This window comes from Pleurodeles waltl, chromosome 8, assembly GCF_031143425.1.
Source record: "Pleurodeles waltl isolate 20211129_DDA chromosome 8, aPleWal1.hap1.20221129, whole genome shotgun sequence".
Taxonomy (NCBI): domain Eukaryota; kingdom Metazoa; phylum Chordata; class Amphibia; order Caudata; family Salamandridae; genus Pleurodeles; species Pleurodeles waltl.
The window spans coordinates 1,193,454,641-1,193,476,984 of record NC_090447.1 but is presented as its reverse complement, the minus strand read 5'-3'; the positions used below and the strand labels follow the sequence as shown (position 1 = coordinate 1,193,476,984).

The window sequence follows — 22,344 nt, the reverse complement described above, 5'->3', positions numbered from 1 at the left end:
AGCTCCGAAAGTTTGGAGACTGAATGTTTTAGCCGTGCCGAGAGTGTTGGCTCCGAAGCTGATGGCAGTTTTTTTGGCTCTGAGGTGGAAGTCTCCGCTTTTTGACTCAATCTCGAAGCAGCAGTGGTGCCGAACCCGAGGGTTGGTCATCAGTATGTGTCTTTTTCGGGCTCTACCATGGCTGGCAAGCAGTGGTGGACCCAAGACCAGTGCTGATGTCTTTTTGGTTGCCTTTAGGTGATGGGAAGGGTCTCATGTACTCACGTACTGTGCCGCTGGAATAGATTGGCTATCCCCATCCGAGTCTCGGTCTGAATCAGAGTCTGCAATGGAAACTGCAGATTGAGCTTGTTCTTCTCAGAAAATGTTGGGGGTTTGTTCCAACGACTTGGACGACATCTCCAACTGATGCGCTCTTCGATCCCTCAGAGTTTTCTTTGAACTGAAGGATCGACATGCTTCACAGCTTTCTTCCCTGTGAGAGACAAAGGATGCACACCGGGTGTTGGTCGGTGTATGGGAACTTGGCGTGACACCAAGGACAAAAGCGAAATGGAGTCCATGCCATCAGCCTGACATTGTCTGGCAACCACGAGTCTAAGTAGGCCTGAGAAGGGCGCGGTCACCCAAAAAGGACATTTAATCGACCCCAACGATTGCAATCGGATCGAATGGAAGTGAGAAAAATGCTATCGAAAACGATACCGAAGTTTATAGAAGGAAGAGAGAAGTTCAGTTAGTACTGAACCGAGATCTACCGGAGCGAGAGGAAACACGTCCAAACCCCACTGCGGAAAGAAAACAATCTAACAAAGGACTCGATGCCCCTGTACATTAATCACCGAGAGGAGGAGTCACTCGATCTTGTGACTCAAAAAAGCATTTCCAAAGAAAAACAACTGATAACACCCGAGCTCAACACTAGGTGGCGGACTTATGCAAAGCATGTGTATCTGCAGCTACACATGCCATCAAACATATATATGCATTCACTGAAAAAAACAAAGTTTACAGGGACGATATAGTTAGGAAATAGAATTTAAAGAAACATAGAAATTGCAAAGGTTACAGGGATGTTATGTTCACACTCACAGTTCAAATGTACAAAACCATAGAAAATCAGAGTTATTTCAAGAAACTTTAACTTGTGCCCTAAGGTAACTATTACTCGCACCCCCGCCATGCAGTTTTCTCATCAATAATGTTACTGCAAACGTTACAGTGATGATATCAATCATGTAATTAAAAATATCATGAGTGATGTAGTATCTGGGGTAATTAACAGTGCATGTTAAGGGTGTGAGTCATAGTTACCTTTCTTGAAATAACTATAATGGCTGAATTTCTATGGTTTTGTATGTTTGAAATGTGAGCTTAACTATAACGTCCCTGTAACCTTTGGTGTTTTAAGTGAAATTCTATGTTGTTTTCATTCTATTACCTAACTATAACATCTCTGTAATCATTGTTTTTTCATCAAATGTCTATTTTTTTTAATGTAAAGTCATTTTAATTCTTTACATTCGCACAGCTGTGCGGCCAGGACCTGCAGCCAATCCCCTATAGCCACCCAAACCCCTGCCATGCATGGCCTTCAGACATGCGCAGCAGGATAGGCCATAGGGCCACCCAATGCCATGCCACGCATGGCCTTTTGCCGTGTGCAGCAGGGTTTGGAGGCAGGGCCTAGCCTGTAGGCTGGGCACTGTGGACTAACCCACAGCACTCATGAAGTGCTTCTTTGTTTGGTGTAGATCTGATCCTATTCCTATACATCAAAAACGTATCTTCAAAATCATCAGGAAACACACTTAGGGGGTCCTTTTGGTAAGCTCTCCATGTTTCAGGGAAATTGGGGGGGGAGGGGGTAGACATTGCATATCACAATTTTATATGGAGCAGGCCATACGGCAGGACTTCTAGGCAAGTTAACATACTGGTAATTTTCAAAAGTTTAGAACAAGATCTCTGGTCTCAGCAACAGATGACAATAAAGAACCCACGCGTCACAGACCCAACATGGGATATTGCGCTCGAAAAAAGCCAGGCTAAAAACATCTCCATCAAGGATTATATATAACTATTTCACTGTGGAAATTCAGAGAAAACACACTTGCTTGGCCTTGCCCATGAAGTTAATATGATTAGTGGACCGTGGGAGGAACCTCAAGACCCCAGTGGCCTCAGCCGGCACCCCATCTCCTGCAGGAGTCCTGCACACAGGGAGCTGTTGTGCATGAGGCTCCCTGCATGTGGGAGCAATCATTGCATCTCTTTCCCATCTGCAGGCCTGTGGGCAGGAAAAGAGATGAAAACTCCACTCTCAGCAAGCGGGAGCAGTTTTAATTCTCCCAACTGCTCCCACTTGCTGGGAGCGGAGTTAGATTTGCTTTACATTGGCAGGAGCTGTCACAGCTCCTGGCAAACAAAAGTAAACAGTTACCTCCAAGGGTGGGCACCTCTGCAGTAAGCAGGATTTGGTCTTGGGAGGAGGGGGTCTCCAGGAATGGGACCACGCGGCAGACTCCTTCTTTCTACACACACACATATATATATATATATATATATATATATATATATATATATACATATACACACATCCATAGATATATATATATATACACACATATATTTACATACACACACATAATTGGCACCCAAGTCTGAAACCACTTGTAAAGAAAGCAATCTAGCCTTTTCTGCTCCATCTCATTTTTCATCTTCATATTCTTCAGCATAAGGATCTACAAAAGTTTGCATTTACCTATTATTCTGTAGCACCTATAAGGCTGATATTTCCAGTACTTACACAAGATGCACGTGCACTGCACATTGTTTTCAGTCTGGTGCACTGCCAGCCATTTTGGGAGATTTCATTCTAAATGCCAGTGCTATCCCAGAATGCTTCCATCTGGTATGGTGGAGTGCCAGCTAAGGAGCAATCCTTTGTGATGTCTAAGGCACCTTGGCCATCTCCAAAAGGTGTCTGGTACCAGAAGATTCCAAAAGTCATTTGAGTGAGTGCTTTCCCTTCAAGGAATTTTCACACAGGTGTATATACCCTAAGGATCTTTCTCATAAAGGGGGAATAAATGTCTTTAGAGTAGGGAAGGTGACTGTCAGATTGGCACCGCTTTAGGCCCAAGTTCACAAAAACAGGAGCTAAAAATCAGAAATCTACACCTGTTGGAATTTTTAATTTCTAACTACAGTGGGATTTTCAAAGAATCCCAGGAATATATTGAGAAATTAATGATAAGCAAATATTCACAAGAGTACTATAATTTGCAGAATTTACTCATGCAGAATTTTTACTACGGAAAACAAATCTGTATATACAAATAATATATAAATGTACAAGTACACATATAGTTTATTTTATTTGACTGACAGGAGAAATGTGCTCCATTTAAGAAAAAACATTCCTCCAGGCACCCAGGAAATACTGGGTTGTTACTCTTCCTTTTCACATAAGTCAGTGTACATGTGTTTTTAGGGTTCATGTTGACTGATAGAACGTAAGTACATAAAATTCAGTTCATTGTAATTAAGCAGGAAGTGAGTGACACTTCCTGCTGGTCCCGGGATGAAGGGGTATGAGGAAAAGGAGGTCAGGGTTGGGCCAGAAAAAAGCCCAAGCGCACAGGAGCTGAAAGAGCAAGGCAACCAGCTCTTCACCACCCACAAGTACCCACAAGAGGAGTCAGCCTGTTATGTCAGAACAATAGAGAGTGAAGTTGTGCGCTGATGCAGAGTGGTACTATTGGAAGCACTGGGGGAGTCATGCTTGCTAAAATTGTGTGACTATAAGACCAGTATTTTTTTAAGTTTTGAAAACACAGATTGGCATGGCTCTGACATCATATGCAGTGAAATCTAATCAGGTAACAGCTGATATCCAAGCCTAGTTAGCCTCCAGTTCCAGCTAGCTCCCACAGCATCGAACAGAAATTGCCCATGTCAATGGGCTGCTTGTCCACAGCCCAAACAACAGCACACAAATAGGAGAAGCAGTATAGTAACAATATCAAATTTCTGTCCAATTTTTTACCATAACCTTTCTACCAGTCTATAAGAAAATCCTTGAAGCTTGTACCCATATAAGTTAATTCTTTAATTTGTAGCTAACATCATGAATATTTGCTGATTTAACAGCCAAGGCCTTTCGCTCCCAACCCTTCCACTGTCCGCCCCCCAGCCACCCCATGCTAAATCATTTTTGGCTATGAGGGTAGTTTGTGCTTAGGCCTCCAGAACTTTATGTCCACATAAGCTATTAACGTCAAATGTGTGTGACACCATTCACTAGGACACCAGAACAGGCTCCCCAGGAACCCTGGGGCTGCTTTCATGCTGAACTTAGCATGAAAGCAGCATCAGGATTGGTCTGAGCGGCTTGGACTCCTTCACAGACACTACCCTGGGGCCTTTACAGTTTCTCCAGCCCGGCTGGAGAAACCTAAGTGCACACGTGTGTTTGGCCTGCCTAAGACGGCCGGGCAAACACATGTGCACTTAGTGCACTACATTCCTCATTCCCCCTCCCACCTCCCATGACCCAGCCCTGCCCTTCCCTTTACATGCTGGCTGAGCCACCAGCAGAAAAATAAAACAATATTAAAGTATTGTTTTATTTTTCTAATGCTGTCTCTTAGCCAGGTTAGCGACGCTCCTCCGCCATTGGGGATGAGCCGCCCCTGACCCTGAAACTACTTCACTGCTTTCTACATTTTGACAAAAAAGTGCTAGTGGCCATGGAGAAGCAATGTTGTGGTACAAATTACTGGATCTTCATCGGATCCTATATGGGTAGTATCATCTCTACATCCTTCGGTAATCTCTTACGGGTCTATGGTTACAAACAGAATTTTGACTGTAGTCCTGATTCTTCAACCCTCTTCCCTAATTAAGAAGAGGGCTTACAGAACTGTCCTGGCAGTTTTGGGGTTTTATCATGACAGGAAGGTAATTTACCTTATTTTGTGGTTTTAACTTTCAAACACAAGGACCTATGCAATTACCTAATTAACACTCTACAATCAGGATTAATTACCTTCATGGAAACTTCACTTTTTAGAACTTTCAGGCATGTTCTAGCAAATTCCAGCACACACAGTCCATCACATACTATCTAACAATGTGTAGCTTACACGTGCTAAGAAATGCTGTTTGGCAAGGGAGGTTTTTAAGAGAGCAGTCTCTTCCAATTAACAACCAATTGCAAAATCACTCATTCTACTGGTTCCCCAATATTACAATGGTGGACTCATTAAAGTAACAATGGAAACATGTATTGAAATTATGGAAGATCTTGTGTATCCATAATGAGACTTCTTCATACACAAGAGTTGCAAGAGTTTATTTAACAAAGACTGTGTATCTCCTGAGTGTGGATTTAAATGTTTATCCAAATTTGTTTGTCAACCACTTATCAGCAAGTCTTTCTTAGTATATGCACTAGAATTCATGGCATTTGGATTAATCGTAGCAAACATGTGCACTGATACACCAATGGAATATATTATTATATTTTACAAACCAGTTATGTAAGTGAGATCCAGGTCAAAGCCATCCTTTTGATAACGCCTTTTGTTCTCTGAAACCTGAAAGAACAAAAAAAGCATGTTCTCTTAAAGTTGAAAATAAAACTTAATTTGAATAATGTCAAGCCAATGGAATGTGATGTAGAGGTAATTAAAGGCATTGCAGATTTCATTGAAAGTAGAGAGAGATGGGTGGAATTGTTGTCACCAACTGGCAAACCCCAACATTACCACTGAGATCACCCCAGCGTGACCACCCAAACATACTACAAAGCCTAGAGGTCCACTTGGCAAAGTGGCACACCACCACACAACTTGCATCTAAAACAAAACTCCATCTGAAACAAATTAACAAAGCTGCATCAAGGCGGCAGCTGCCCAAACCTAGGTTCATTTTTCATGACTCCCTTAATGCTTTTGGGTTAAGCAAAGCATAAAACAGCCTTTCATCACTGCTCATTCTGGCACCATGCCTCATCTCCACATGACATTCACATGCTTTCAAATCATAAGCAGATAATACCCTTTCTAATGGTGTTCAAGCCTTTTTATTTACATTTCCCATTCCCTGCACGCTGATTCCCATCTCACCAAACATCAAGGAAACTGCTTGGTTTCTTCTGCACCCTCTCTCAGTGAATGGACAGAAGATCCCAAGTCATGTGGTGCAGCACGTCCTAATAAACCCAGTTAAAGTGCTACTTCAATATAATCCAATTAACAGAGACAGTTGCAAATTGTCCATCACGACATAAGCAGTTTTTGCAACAAGCCCATCAAATTGTGGCCTGTACAGCATTAGGTATCCTTCCCTACTAAGGAAATTCTGCATTGCATCTGAAACTAATTAGATACCATCAAAAGAACGTGAGGTGCTCATGCATCCGTGAAACACTTCCTATGTTCATATTTCACTTACAACCCTAGGTTACAGCCCACATAAAATGTCAGTGAAGCAAGATCACAAAATGTTTCACTCAGTCACTTAATGTTCACATGATCCAACACTCCACTGACAATGTCTGCTATGCCTAGGCTTCTGACACAGGTGATCTCAAGATCTGTCCAGAATCCACCCCACACTTGCTGTGCCTGGAGGCCTTGATGTGTGTCAAAGTATCCAAATTATTCTCTTCATAAAGAAATACGATTTCCCTACAGAAAATCAATCGAATTGGTGGAGGATGATAAGTTTCAATATTTATTATTAAATAACTACATCTCTGTTCAATGCAGTTAATACTTTGTCAGGATCAAATATGTAATTAAAACCAAAAATAAGACCCCCTTTTCTCAACAAAAAAGTTGCTATCTTCCCTTATTCTGCTATTAATTTATCACCCATGTATCTTGTTATACTATCATCCATGTATTACAGTGATATAACTTAACTGCACAACTTGGGGTTTCCCCACAATAGGGATGTCCACTAATGTTAGACAAATGTAAACAGGTCAGTGCCTAGTTATTTTAGTTTCCTTTCGGTTCTTCCAAACACAACTCCTAGAGAAATCAAGTAACTTAAAGAACCCACTTGTAGTTAGCAATAATGTTGTAAATGTCAAGAGCCACGGTCAGTGGGCTCATGTGTAATCCACCTGTAGTTAACAGACACCCCTAACCAGGGATCTTCTGGGTATACACTAATGGGTTTTCTCTTAGACCGTGGCACACACACGGGATAATTTCTCAACATAATACGTCAGAATTTGAGTATTGGCTTACTTATTTAAAGGATCAACCAAGGCTCTGTGGATTTAACCATAAGTGGGTAGTGCTGACTTGGAGAATAATGTTTAGAACATGGCAGTCTAGAGGGTAGAGCGATTCCACACTGTAAAACATGTGTTGTTTGACACACCGTTCATGAGAATGATACAAAGCAGCAATGGTTTAGGTCTTTTTATTGTAGGCTTCATTTTTATACATTCTTCTTATGAAGAGCACAGCACAAAATGCTTTGAACTGGCCCTTTTGATCAAATTATAACTATTAAAATGTGTCAATCTTAATCAGGATAATGATTTTTCTATGAAGACATTTATTACTATTATGGTCTTTTGACACATGCCAAAGATTGAGTCCTGCAACCACAGCAAGTTTGCAATCTGAACAGATCTCCAGATCATTTCTGTTACTATTAAAGTGTTGAGTGACCAGACATCACCCCTGCACATCACATATGCTAGCGAAGTACTTAAGGAACCATGTAATACAGGACTGCCATTAAACGTTGTGAGCAATGTCACATATCTGAAATACCGCCAGTGCTGCTAGTATTTCTGGCTCCCTATTTCGACTTTTCCACTGTTACCGTCCGCTGGCCCAGCGGAAAAGGCACATCAACATTGCTGCTGGCTCGTAATAGAGCCGGCGGCAATGCTGATGTGCAGCGGGTGCAGTAGCACCCGTCACACATTTCACTGCCCGAAATTCGGGCAGTGAAATGCGTGATGGGGCTATGCCTGGGGGCCCCTGCACTGCCCATGTCAAGTGCATGGACAATGCAGGGCCCCCAGGGGCACCCCAAGTCCTCCTTACCGCCAGCCTTTCCATGGCAGAGTTTACCGCCCTGGGGATTATGACCGCCAGGCGGAAGCCTGGCAGTATAGTGGAGGGGCCGGCGGTATGGGTGCGGCTATTGCGTCACAGTCATAATAGCTGGCGGAACACTGCCAGCTTACCGCCGGCCTCCAGGGTCATAATGAGGCCCTATATGTCTATTGCTAAATACCACGATGCCCAGAAAATGTGAACTCTGTGCAGCAAACTCAAGGGCTTTATGGATAAGTGGACCACAGAACAAATTTCATCAGCGCATTGCACGCAGAAATAGTACGCTTGAAGCAAGAAATACAATTATAGATCAACAAAGCTAAGTGGATGTTATTTGAACACATTATCAAACAAATACACACCTAAAAGAGTGAGATTTATGGCTGGAAAGTTCAGATATTCAAATGGGATACTTACATTTATAAATTAGATACACTTTGCAGGAGTACTATTACAATAAAAGCAGTAGAAAAAGATTACACATCTTCACCAAGGAATCCAAATAAGAAACAATTATGAACAGTGTTGGAAATGGCCCTTTTTGCAGGGTTATCCCCAAACGTTTTGCCTTCTTCCTCCTACTTTTTCTGATCTGTTTTTGCTGGTCTATTGTCTCTGTGCACTTTACCACTGCTGATCAGTGCTAAAGTGCAAGTGCTCCCTATGTTAATTGTATTGGTGATTAGTTTATCCATGATTGTCATAGTTGATTAACTAGTAAGTCCCTAGCAAAGTGCACTAGAGGTGCCCAGGGCCTGTAAGTCAAATGCTACTAGTGGGCCTGAGGCACTGGTTGTGCCACCCACATGAGTAACCCTGTAAACATGTCTCAGACCTGCCACTGCAGTGTCTGTGTGTGCAGTTTTAAACTGCAATTTGACCTGGCAAGTGTCCACATTTGCCAAGCCCAAATCCTCCCTTTTCCTACCTGTAAGACGCCCCTAAGGTAGGCACAACGTAGACCCATGGGCAGGGTGCAATGTATGTTAAAGGTGGGACATGTACTGATGTGTTTTACTTTTCCTAACAGAGAAATACTGCCAAATCTGTTTTTCACTGTTGTAAGGCCTATCTCTCTCAAAGGTTAACAGGGGGGCTGCCTTTAATTATCCTTAAAGTGTAGTTTCCCTTGAGAGCCGATTGAGATGTGTAGTTTGGAGTCTCTGAACTCACAATTTAAAAATACATCTTTTGGTAAAGTTTTTTTTTTTTATTGTTTGTTTGAAAATGCTGCTTTTAGAAAATGGTCATTTTCTTGCTTAAACCATTCTGTGCCTCTGTCTACTTGTGTATTCCACGTCTGGGTCAGACTGACAGTTGGGCTGTTGTGAATTCCCTCTAGACATTGACACAAAGGGAGCTGAGGTGTAGCCTGCATATCCTGATGGGGCATCTGGGCTAAAATGGCGGGAGGAGTGGTCACTTACCTGAAGGGGCTGTGGCTGCCCTCACACAATGCAGTCCCTGACCTCCTAGAGTGTGTCTGGGGCCAGGCCTGGGCATGGCAGGATCTTGTGAACAACAGAAACTTTCCTTTGAAGTATTCCTAATTCAAAGGCAGAAATGGTTATAAGTAGTGGACCCAAAACCCCAGACTTTTAGAATCTTTCTGGATCAAGAGAAACCTCTGCCAAGGAGAAGAACTGAAGAGCTGGAGGAGGAGTGCTGCCCCTTTGCTATGTTCCTTGGCTGGGTTGGCCTGCAGTTGCTGCTTCTGTCTTAAAAAGAGAGCAAAGGGAGAGCTGCTTTTTATCCTGCTTGAGAAAGTTCTCCAGGTCTCATCCTGCAGGGTAGCCCCAGTCCACCGACGCCAGCACCATCGACTCCAGTATCATCACCAGGCGTCCCTACCTGCACCGCAACCCGTGGACACTGCATGGAGCCCGTCCCGAACCGCACCGCCGACTTGGGCCTACCGACGAGCTTCAGCAATGACAATGCCACTGCCTGCACCGTGACCTGGTGACACCGCATGTCGCACCACCCTGCTTCACACCGCAGCCCTGGTCTCACCAACGCCGCTGGACACCGTCACCGAGCCACTGCCTCCAACGTGACCTGTGGGCTCCGCAAGTTGCACTGTCCCGCTTAGCACCACCGTCCCGACGCCATCCACACCAGCGCTCCTGACTTCATCAGCCCAGAGTTCGATCTGCAACACGTGTAACTTCTAGGGCCTAACGACCTCCGCACAGACCTCCGGAACTGATACCGGGACACCAGCGACGCCGCTCTCCAGACCTCATCGTGACATCCTGCATTTCCAAGGTAATGTTTACAGGTCTTCCCGACACCGTAGCTGGCCTGTGACGCCGCGGCCGGCCTGAACTGTTGGATTTGTTGTTCATGACACCGTGATAGCCCTAGACAGAGATATTGACTTCAAGGAACCCTATTTTTAAGTAATTCTTGCTAAATTCATATCTTTATTACTGTATGTTGGATTTTTATTGTATTTGGTCTTGTTTTATATTGATAAATATTGGCTATTTTTCTAAAACTGGTGTGATGTTCTCCTTTTGTAGTGTTTTCACTCTATTACTGTGTGTTATGTGCAAATGCTTTACACATTGCTTCTGAGATAAGCCTGACAGCTCGTGCCAAGCTACTAAGGGGGTGGGCAGGGGCTATCTGAGCTGGGTATTTCCCTTATCCTGACTAGAGTGAGGATCCCTAATTTGACAGGGTGCAAACCGTTTGCCAACTAGAGACCCCATTTCTAACAGACAGGATCAGAAAGCTAAAAATAAAAGGGATTCACCAGTCTCAGCTAGCAGAGAAGATACAGTGAAAGACAAAAAATGAACAATAGGTCACAAAGTTCAACCAGGAATAAGAATAGAATGGACAATGAGGTGTACATCAGTACACAGCATGAAAGGGGGTATGTGCAAGACCACAGAATAATGGGAGGTGCACAAGAAGTGAAAGGGTGTACACCAGTGCACTATGTGAATGCTAGTGTACCCCTGTCCATGGGGTGAATGGGATGCTCAACTGTCAGTGGGTGATTGGGGTGGACACGTGTGTGAAGGGTGTAAAGAATGCACAGTATGAATATAGACATACTGCTGTGCACAGGGTGAATGGACTGCACATTTTTGCAGTGTGAAAGAGGGTGTACTCTAGTTATCAGGGTAAAGGGATGTACACAAGGGCACAGGGTGCAGGGGGCACCAGAGCATGGGGTGAATGGGGTGTACAACACCAGTGCACGTATGAATGTAGGAGGACCCGTGTTCACAGAGTGAATACAAATGAACAGAAGGGCACAGGATGAATGCAATGTACATAAAAGCACAGGGTAGGTAGGGTGTGCACCAATGCACAGTATAAATGTGGGTGTACCCCTGAGAATGGGGCGAATGGGCTGTGCTCCAATGCATAGTATGAATGTGGGAGGACCCCCAAGCACCATGCACGGGTGAATGGTGCTGTTCACCAGTGTACAGGATGAATAGGATATTCAATACAATACAACAGCTAGAATTGATTACCACAATTGGTAACTTCCCCCCTTTGCACAGACTTCATGTCCAGCTAAAAGCTATCAGACCTTCTTGAGTGTTTAATATTCTTACCATCCTCCTGGTTACTTTCTCAAGCTGCTTCTTCTGAGAAGCCAAACGAAATATCCTGATCAAGATGACAATTCTCAAAGCTCGCAGGAAGTTGACCATTCTGCCACAAAAAAATACATACAAAAATGTTACTTTATTTTTGACAACAAAACGTTCTATGAGCCCTTGCAGCTGAAAAGCTCTCACCAATATTGGCTTTTCACAAGACGTGTTTACAATGTTTACATGTTTACCACTAGATGACGTACAGGATCTCGTGCCAATAAAACTGAATTGCTGTACCAACAGTGCTAAACATATAGGATTTTGTTTGAGACCAAGATATCAACCCGTAAACATTACATTACAAGTGCACTCCAGCCTATTCAAATGTAATATGACAGAAGGGATATTTACCATGTTTGTGAATGAGTGTACCATCCATCATACTCTGAATAAATGCCTTTATTAATTATTTCCATACTTGTAATTCAAGGAATTCACTCAAAGACGAATCGATTTATGATACTGATACAATTTTACAGTGCAAATGAACGCTAACATGAAATTCAGAAATCACACACAAATTCACGATGGAGGAAGCACATATATAACAAAATGCCACCTAATAATCAATGTCTTGTAATGCCTTGCATTCTTTAGTCGTGTATCTTTTCTCCATGTTCCCCACTAGTATCCTGTACTACGATTATGTAGTGTAGTGTATAGATTATTTGCTTGAATAAGGGACTGTTGAAATTATACATGGAGAAGCTGTGGTGCACATAGTCAATGATGCAATAAGGTACCGATTTTGCTTCAGCATTTTGTAAGCTTCTTTACAACTGGTGACGAGAATGGGATAAGAAGGTCTGGCATGTGAGTCATTGAGTAATGGTAAGGAAGGTGAAGATCAAGCGGAGTCTTTAGTGAAGAAAAAACTTGTGTAGTTGGTTAGTAAGTTTTGCAAGCATAATTGTCCTTATGAAAGAATGCAGCGGGTGAGTGAGGAACAGTTGCAAAATGACTGTGGTGTGGGGGAACGTCTAGATAATACCCAACACAAATTCAGCTCAATGATAATGGCACAAAGGGAAAACATACTGATCTACCCAGTCAAGCGCAACGTTTTTTTTTTTTTTTACAACCAATACTAGGGTCAAAACCCAATAAAGGGAATTTTAGTCATAAAATATTGCCTCGTATGAAATCTGCATAAGAATAAAACTGCAGATCTCCATCCCATACGATTGAAACGTGACAAGGTGATCCAACCCCCACCCCCACGTTCAACTCACTCTAACTTTTTTTTTGTTTCACAATTCTTTATTGAAAAAAATCGGGACAAAATAAGGGACATGGGAGTCGGAGGGCAGCATAAGGCATAGCACATGAAATAGTCATACAGTGCTAGAATATACAGTGCACAATTAAACATAGCACTAGATACACAACATCTGTTGGTCCCGCGAAGCAAGAGGGGCCCTCGGAGGTCAAGGAAGGGTGGTACCAAGGATAGTGCGAGGGCCCACATTTGTGCACATGACAGTCAGTGGGGTAGGGGAGCTGTGAAGAAAACAGAAAATGACAAAAGACAAAAAGAAAACAAACAGGGAATCCACACACACGCGTGCACCCTGGATTGATCTCACCTCTCTTAAATTGGTCGCACTAGACTGTAAACTGTTGCAACTCTTTGATTTTCTTGTAACTGTGGCACATTGCGTTGCCATACTGGGAGGTGCCTGCCTCCCTTTTATATTTGCACCGTACATCTGGGCTGAATACACAGTTTTATTTGGTTTATGTGTTTTTATTTCTCACCTTTATTTTACTTAATTTTTTTTGCCAGTACATCCTGCTGACAGGGGAGCATGTTAGGCAGGAAAGGGGTTGCTGGACCCCAGTTTGTACTTTTATTTTTCCCCGCCTCTGTTTTACTTGTGGCTCAAGGCTCTTCCTTGTAGTCAGCCATGCCTTCGGCCACGCCTCCTGATGATGAGCTTTTTACTAGGTCGTGCAGCACTGTCCAACCCAGTGAGCATGCTGCTGGCACGCCAAAGGCAAGCCCATCTGCGCCCGTCCACAGCAGGACAGCGCCAAACACCAGTACCCCTGGCCATTTCAATCCCATTCGTTATTCAAAAAATTAACCCTTTCATGTAAGCCCGCTAACTGTTCTACTTTCATGATAGACGGTAAACATAATTGCTTTAGATGTAAGGGGTGTCATTTCTTCCTCCCGCCTCCCAGTGCATGCAAATTGAAGGCCTCACGCCACCGAATCCATAAGCACTGATTGATCCAGGGAAGCCTGGGAAACAATTATCTTAATTGTGTGCTACTTAACATCAGATCCCTAGCTAAGCACAGTCTCGACTTTGTCCAGTTTGCAGACCATTATAAACCTGATCTGGTGTTTCTTACTATAACGTGACTTGATCACTCATCTGATCCTGACCTTGATATTCCGTTCCAGATAGTTTTTCTATTCATAGACTAGATAGTGAAGGTAAATGTGGGTGCCCTGGTAATTATTTATGGTGATTCATCTAAGGCCAACTTTACTCTGGTCCTCCTAACTGGAGGAGAAGCGTTTATGTTTAATTTATAATTTGCTAACAAACTCACTTTTAACAGGATCTTAATGTACTGATCCCCCCACCCCCAAGTCTCAGAAACACTTCTTCAGTCTTGTACAGAGTTCCAGAATGTCTTCATATTGGGTGATTGTAATTTTCATCTAGAGTTGGCAGATAATCCTGATTCAGCTAAACTGATTCATTGTTGCTGCATCGTTGGCCTCTCCCAGCTAGTAAATGCATCAACTCACCATGCAAATCACATTCAGAATGGTTTTTTTCTAATGCCTTGAGATTAGAATTTGATAAAACGCTACCTTTACCATGGTGGACAGTCCACAAGGCAGTGTTCTGTAAATTAGCAGCACCCTGACAAAATCTATTTTCGAACTCTCCTTGAGTTCCTCAATTAATTTGCCTCTGGCGTAAGGTGACTATAGGGGATCTGGCAGCTACCTTAAGTAAGGACAGTCCTTCACTTGATCTTGACACAGACACAGCTACAACCGACTTCATGCACTGCATCGATACAGCGTTGACCCACCTCGCACCAGAGAAATATATCACAACCTATAAAAAGCACCCTTCTGCACCTTGGTATACCCCTGAATTAAAGATGCTCAAAAAAAATGTAGAGCTATGGAATGTGTATGGAGAAGCGATTATGATCTGATTGATAAAACTTATTACTCTGCGTTCTGTAAAGAGTATAATACTCAGATCATTGCCGCTAAAGCCCTATTCTTCTCCGCTGAAATTAGAAATGCAAAACAATTCTCATCCAAGTTGTTTAAGAAGATTACTGCTCTTACTAACTTCAAACAGAGCTCTACTCGGAGCAGTGATCAAAACTTTTGCAACAATCTAGCAGACTTATTTCAAAGTAAAATAAAATTCATTTATGACCAATTTGCTATGAGTCCCACCACCAAAGTGGTAGGTGATCAAGCTTTTACCTTTGATGCCGATGCCGGCAATATCTGTCCAACCCTAAGCCTGGTAGCTCTGGCCAATGTAGGTTCTTAAGCAGCTTCTCCCCTCTTTATAAAATACTAATGTTTTTAATGTATTTGCCACCACCAAGTCTGGATCTCTCTCTGACCCCATCGACCATTTATTCTACATTTGGTGTCTGACTCAATTGCGGCCCATCTTACAAAACATTTGAATCAGATCCTGAGGTTAGGACACTCTTCGACAGCCTGGAAGCAGGCGTCGGTCATACCAATACCAAAAAAAACAAGCCTTGACCCGTCTGCCACCAAAAACTACCATTATATTTTTTTGTTTGCCCTTCCCAGCCAAAATCCTTAAAAAGGTTGTGAATAAAGAACTCCCAGCTGTTCTGGACGCCAATGAAATTCTCAGTTCTTCCAAACATGGTTTTAAAGCTCATCACTCTAAAGAATCGGCCCTAGCTGTGGCCTTGAAGGAAATTCAGAATATTATGGACGAGAGTGGGAGAGCGACACTGATTCTGCTTGACCTTTTAACTGCGTTTGATACTGTTAGCCATGAGGTACTGGTCAACCAGCTAAAGAGGGTTGGCATCTGCTGGACTGCTCTGTCCCTCCTCAGTTCGTTCAAAGAAACATACTACAAACTGTAGAATTGAATGCTTTTGAATCCAATTCTTTTTCCCTTTCCTGTGGGGCTCCTCAGAGGTCCTCGCTATCCCCTACACTATTTAATGTCTAGATCACTCCTCTTGTGGAACTCATCCAAACTTTTGGCTTATCAGCTATTTTGTACTCTGATGACACCAAATCATCATCTCGGTTTTGGTAGACGACAGTGTCATAACTTTGAAACTTAACCACAGCCTAACCTAGGTATCCATCTGTATGAGAAAACTGAGGTGCTTCTCTTCGGTAATAACACTGATTTTCGGAACTCCGCTTGGTGGCTGGCTGAATTCAGACTTTTACCCACTCCTATTTCAGAAGTAAAAAATGTAGGCGCTGCCTTTGATGATCAACGTAACTTTTCTGAGCATATCAATCACATTACGTCTTCCTGCCTTCATATTATTAGGTTATTGAAGAAGGGTTTTCCTATTCTTACCCTGGATCTTCAAAAGACAGCTGTAGTTGCTCCTATCCTTTCTAGGATTGACTATTGTGACACCATATATTGAGGAATAACCAAAAAAACCCTTGCTAGGCTGCAGTCTTTACAACATGCGCCACCTTGTCTCCCTTTGAATGTGCCTATGTTTTGTTCGGTCACCAAGGAGTTACGGGATTTTCACTGGTTGCCAGTAGTGGACAGGGTCAGGTTCAAATACCTTTGCATTATTCATAATGCCTTGCATGGAAAGGGCCCCTGTTATTGTCATGAAACCTTTTTCTGGTATCACTCCGAATGAGACCTACGCTCGTCATCCTATCTGGTAAAAGTCCCAAAAATACAGAAATCCAAATGAGGGGGCAGGAGCTTTCGCTATCTTGATTGTAATTTATGGAACTCTCTCCCATTGCACTTAAGATCTCAATCTAGCCTGCCCCTCTTTTAGGAAACTGTTGCAAACATGGCTATTTGTCCCCCAGGTGAAGTTAGCCAGGCGGTGTTTGGTTACCCCGTAATTGTTCATTAGGTTATGCTTTTTGCATTAAGACACTCGGTATTTGCGTGCTGTACAAAACTGCTTATGCTGACTTACCTGAGGGGCTATGGGGATGAGTGGGATAAGAGGGAAGAGGTGAATAAAAAATAGCAAGGCGGGGGAAGACAGAGGTAGAGAAAGCGACAGCGGAGAGTGGAAAGTGGGTGAACGCCCTCGAAGGTTCATCTCTCACTCTACCTTACATTCAGACAGTTGTGAAGAGCCAATGCACATGCCGAAATAAAAAAATATAAAAACTTCACCAGATGGCCGTAAATATATTCGCTCAGTCACAAAAGCATTTCAAAATTAAAATGTGAAATAAAACGAGTTAAAGATGGCCTAAGTGAAAAAAAACATTTTACTGCAGCAGTGTTCCAATTTGATTGATTAGCAATTCATTCTTAAATATTTTTTTATTTGAGCATTGTCAGTAAAAAATGTGTAAAATCAATGTTTCTGCATGGTATATTTAGACCTTCAGGTTTTTCTCCATAACAATTTCATGGGGTAATATTTTTACATTGTTCATATCTGCTTTCACTGGAAATCTTTTCATACCTCAGCCACATATGACTTACCTCGGTATATTTGTTGCTCCACTGAAGTCCGAGAATGTATAGACAAATGTAACAATCATCGTGACACCAACAATGCCTGCATCCAAAATGTTTAACTTAGAGCTAAAATATTCCTTGAACCTGTGAAACAAGAAAACACAAACAAGAGGGAGAAAAATGTGTCTCTAAAATGTGAAATATTAAAGTAACAAACTCATACTTATATTGAATGCACACACTGACAACAAATACAAAACGTAACAGAGTCTGCAACAACCCACATTTCATATACATTTATAATGTAATATGGTCCAAATTTTGCTGGTGAGTGTTTCATATATGTCATTGGACTCCAAGATTGCAACATAAGGCCATGTTATCTGTTAATTATTTTTCATAATACATGTTTATTTTCGGACAGTTAACTTGAAAATATTGTTTTTTCGAGCAGGAAAATACTTATTGAAAACAGTTAGTCGAATACTGGACTGCACTAAATGGTTGTCTGCAGTGAAAGCAAGAGACAGATATTTAATTATGCAGACCAGAAAGTAGAATTTTAGAAACAAACCATTATTTGCATTTTTAGAAAAACACGCTTTGCTAGCAGAAGGGAGAGATAGTTGAAGTAGGCTTCTGTAAGGTGCAGCTTACAATGGCCACTAATTGGAATTAGAATATCAAGGTTTCAAACAGAACGTTGATTCAATCAATGGGCAATGGCAAAGTTCTGGAGAGTGGGTTTGGCTGTCATTACGATGTAATTTGTGAGATACAGGCTAGTTTCTCATGGATCCTTGTGAAATATGGGAATTTAAGCAAAACTTTGTAAGTAATTAAAAACAGTCAAATGTGTGATATCTAGATGTACTGTATACATGTACACGTATATTCATATTCTCTTAAAAAACAATGAAAGATCAATTATGATTAAGAAATAAAACGGAAACTCCACTGAAAATTGCCAGCTCCGCAAATGTCATGTCACTAGTGAAATACTTTATGTTGTGCCTGATGTCACCTGTAAAATCAGAGGTGTTGACACAAGCAGTGCATTCGGTGGTTATGGTTTGCCTGGGTGGTGTGCGTGCACTGTGGAGGATTTGTTCCAGTTTTAGTTCGTAATTATAGCTGTACTATAACTAATGGTTTTGTTAAGTGAATATCAGAGCTTTTGTAAGCATAGATTAAGTTGTCACAACCGAAGCAAACTATACATTTATATGAATTACGTTTTTTAGGCAAAATGGCAAAAGTGTTTTGAAAAATTGGCTGTGTGAATATATAGGGTGGATATGTGGAAGGCGTGCAGGGGTATGATATTGCCTCTATTATGTTGTAGCCTACTACCATTCAGCCTTCAGCATAGTGCAGTAGGAGTTGTTGGAGCCCTGCAAAAACTAACGTTGTGTCTAAACACTGCTGCATGTTTCTTTCAGTTGTGTGCACTGGTGGCTTTCTGCACACATGCAACCTCCTATGCAGTCACCCACCAACTGTACAGCCAGTTTGGAAGCTGAACCCAATTCTGGTATCTCAACTTTCATACAAATCTGTCAAATAAGTGTCAAAGTTATTAGCAAATCAAAACTCTTCTGACACCCCCCCCCACCCCCCACCCCACCTTCAATTTAACCCTCTATCCGATCTGCATGCAATGTGGAATCACTGCATTTGGCTTAACTGGACAAACCACTGCCCATTGTCCTAAGAAAATGGTGAAGGCGAGAAAAATAGAATGACCTGTGTAAGGAAATGGCTCCCTGTTGCAGTTACCCCCCACTTTTTGCCTGATACTGATGCTGACTTGACTGAGAAGTGTGCTGGGACCCTGCTAACCAGGCCCCAGCCCCAGTGTTCCTTCACCTAAAATGTACCATTGTATCCACAATTGGCACACCCTGGCATTCAGATAAGTCCCTTGTAACTGGTACTTCTAGTACCAAGGGCCCTGATGCCAAGGAAGGTCTCTAAGGGCTGCAGCATGTCTTATGCCACCCTGGAGACCTCTCACTCAGCACAGACACCCTGCTTGCCAGCTTGTGTGTGCTAGTGAGAACAAAATGAGTAAGTCGACATGGCACTCCCCTCAGGGTGCCATGCCAGCCTCTCACTGCCTATGCAGTATAGGTAAGCCACCCCTCTAGCAGGCCTTACAGCCCTAAGGCAGGGTGCACTATACCATAGGTGAGGGTACCAGTGCATGAGCATGGTACCCCTACAGTGTCTAAACAAAACCTTAGACATTGTAAGTGCAGGGTAGCCATAAGAGTATATGGTCTGGGAGTCTGTCAAACACGAACTCCACAGCACCATAATGGCTACACTGAAAACTGGGAAGTTTGGTATCAAACTTCTCAGCACAATAAATGCACACTGATGCCAGTGTACATTTTATTGTAAAATACACCACAGAGGGCACCTTAGAGGTGCCCCCTGAAACTTAACCGACTATCTGTGTAGGCTGACTAGTTTTAGCAGCCTGCCACAAACCGAGACATGTTGCTGGCCCCATGGGGAGAGTGCCTTTGTCACTCTGAGGCCAGTAACAAAGCCTGCACTGGGTGGAGATGCTAACACCTCTCCCAGGCAGGAATTGTCACACCTGGCGGTGAGCCCCAAAGGCTCACCTCCTTTGTGCCAACCCAGCAGGACACTCCAGCTAGTGGAGTTGCCCGCCCCCTCCGGCCAGGCCCCACTTTTGGCGGCAAGGCCGGAGAAAATAATGAGAATAACAAGGAGGAGTCACTGGCCAGTCAGGACAGCCCCTAAGGTGTCCTGAGCTGAGGTGACTCTAACTTTTAGAAATCCTCCATCTTGCAGATGGAGGATTCCCCCAATAGGGTTAGGATTGTGACCCCCTCCCCTTGGGAGGAGGCACAAAGAGGGTGTACCCACCCTCAGGGCTAGTAGCCATTGGCTACTAACCCCCCAGACCTAAACACGCCCTTAAATTTAGTATTTAAGGGCTACCCTGAACCCTAGAAAATTAGATTCCTGCAACAAGAAGAAGGACTGCCCAGCTGAAAACCCCTGCAGCGGAAGACCAGAAGACGACAACTGCCTTGGCTCCAGAAACTCACCGGCCTGTCTCCTGCCTTCCAAAGATCCTGCTCCAGCGACGCCTTCCGAAGGGACCAGCGACCTCGACACCCTCTGAGAACTGCCCCTGCTTCGAAAAGACAAGAAACTCCCGAGGACAGCGGACCTGCTCCAAGAAAAGCTGCAACTTTGTTTCCAGCAGCTTTAAAGAACCCTGCAAGCTCCCCGCAAGAAGCGTGAGACTTGCAACACTGCACCCGGCGACCCCGACTCGACTGGTGGAGATCCGACGCCTCAGGAGGGACCCCAGGACTACTCTGATACTGTGAGTACCAAAACCTGTCCCCCCTGAGCCCCCACAGCGCCGCCTGCAGAGGGAATCCCGAGGCTTCCCCTGACCGCGACTCTTTGAACCTAAAGTCCCGACGCCTGGGAGAGACCCTGCACCCGCAGCCCCCAGGACCTGAAGGACCGGACTTTCACTGGAGAAGTGACCCCCAGGAGTCCCTCTCCCTTGCCCAAGTGGAGGTTTCCCCGAGGAATCCCCCCCTTGCCTGCCTGCAGCGCTGAAGAGATCCCGAGATCTCTCATAGACTAACATTGCGAACCCGACGCTTGTTTCTACACTGCACCCGGCCGCCCCCGCGCCGCTGAGGGTGAAATTTCTGTGTGGACTTGTGTCCCCCCCGGTGCCCTACAAAACCCCCCTGGTCTGCCCTCCGAAGACGCGGGTACTTACCTGCAAGCAGACCGGAACCGGGGCACCCCCTTCTCTCCATTCTAGCCTATGTGTTTTGGGCACCACTTTGAACTCTGCACCTGACCGGCCCTGAGCTGCTGGTGTGGTGACTTTGGGGTTGCTCTGAACCCCCAACGGTGGGCTACCTTGGACCAAGAACTGAACCCTGTAAGTGTCTTACTTACCTGGTAAAACTAATCAAAACTTACCTCCCCTAGGAACTGTGAAAATTGCACTAAGTGTCCACTTTTAAAACAGCTATTTGTCAATAACTTGAAAAGTATACATGCAATTTTGATGATTTGAAGTTCCTAAAGTACTTACCTGCAATACCTTTCGAATGAGATATTACATGTAGAATTTGAACCTGTGGTTCTTAAAATAAACTAAGAAAAGATATTTTTCTATATAAAAACCTATTGGCTGGATTTGTCTCTGAGTGTGTGTACCTCATTTATTGTCTATGTGTATGTACAACAAATGCTTAACACTACTCCTTGGATAAGCCTACTGCTCGACCACACTACCACAAAATAGAGCATTAGTATTATCTATTTTTACCACTATTTTACCTCTAAGGGGAACCCTTGGACTCTGTGCATGCTATTCCTTACTTTGAAATAGCACATACAGAGCCAACTTCCTACATTGGTGGATCAGCGGTGGGGTACAAGACTTTGCATTTGCTGGACTACTCAGCCAATACCTGATCACACGACAAATTCCAAAATTGTCATTAGAAATTGATTTTTGCAATTTGAAAAGTTTTCTAAATTCTTAAAAGACCTGCTAGGGCCTTGTGTTAGATCCTGTTTAGCATTTCTTTTAGAGTTTAAAAGTTTGTAAAAGGTTGAATTAGATTCTAGAACCAGTTGTAGATTCTTAAAAAGTATTCCAACTTTTAGAAGCAAAATGTCTAGCACAGATGTGACTGTGGTGGAACTCGACACCACACCTTACCTCCATCTTAAGATGAGGGAGCTAAGGTCACTCTGTAAAATAAAGAAAATAACAATGGGCCCCAAACCTACCAAAATACAGCTCCAGGAGCTTTTGGCAGAGTTTGAAAAGGCCAACCCCTCTGAGGGTGGCAACTCAGAGGAAGAGGATAGTGACTTGGAGGACAATTCCCCCCTACCAGTCCTATCTAGGGAGAA

The 22,344-nt window shown here is 43.3% G+C and overlaps 1 protein-coding gene across 5 annotated transcripts in view; it reads right to left on the bottom strand.

Moving 5' to 3' along the window:
- LOC138250516 (phosphatidylinositol 3,4,5-trisphosphate 3-phosphatase TPTE2-like) overlaps nucleotides 1-22,344 on the bottom strand; it is a 194,749-nt gene that overhangs the window by 91,368 nt on the left and 81,037 nt on the right. For all 5 annotated transcript variants that reach the window (XM_069205467.1, XM_069205466.1, XM_069205471.1 and 2 more), the window contains exons 6-8: nucleotides 17,428-17,547; nucleotides 11,681-11,780; nucleotides 5,540-5,603 (exon numbers count right to left, since the gene is read on the bottom strand). In XM_069205467.1, the coding sequence (XP_069061568.1) occupies nucleotides 5,540-5,603; nucleotides 11,681-11,780; nucleotides 17,428-17,547 (284 nt within the window). The remainder of the gene's footprint in view (nucleotides 1-5,539; nucleotides 5,604-11,680; nucleotides 11,781-17,427; nucleotides 17,548-22,344) is intronic.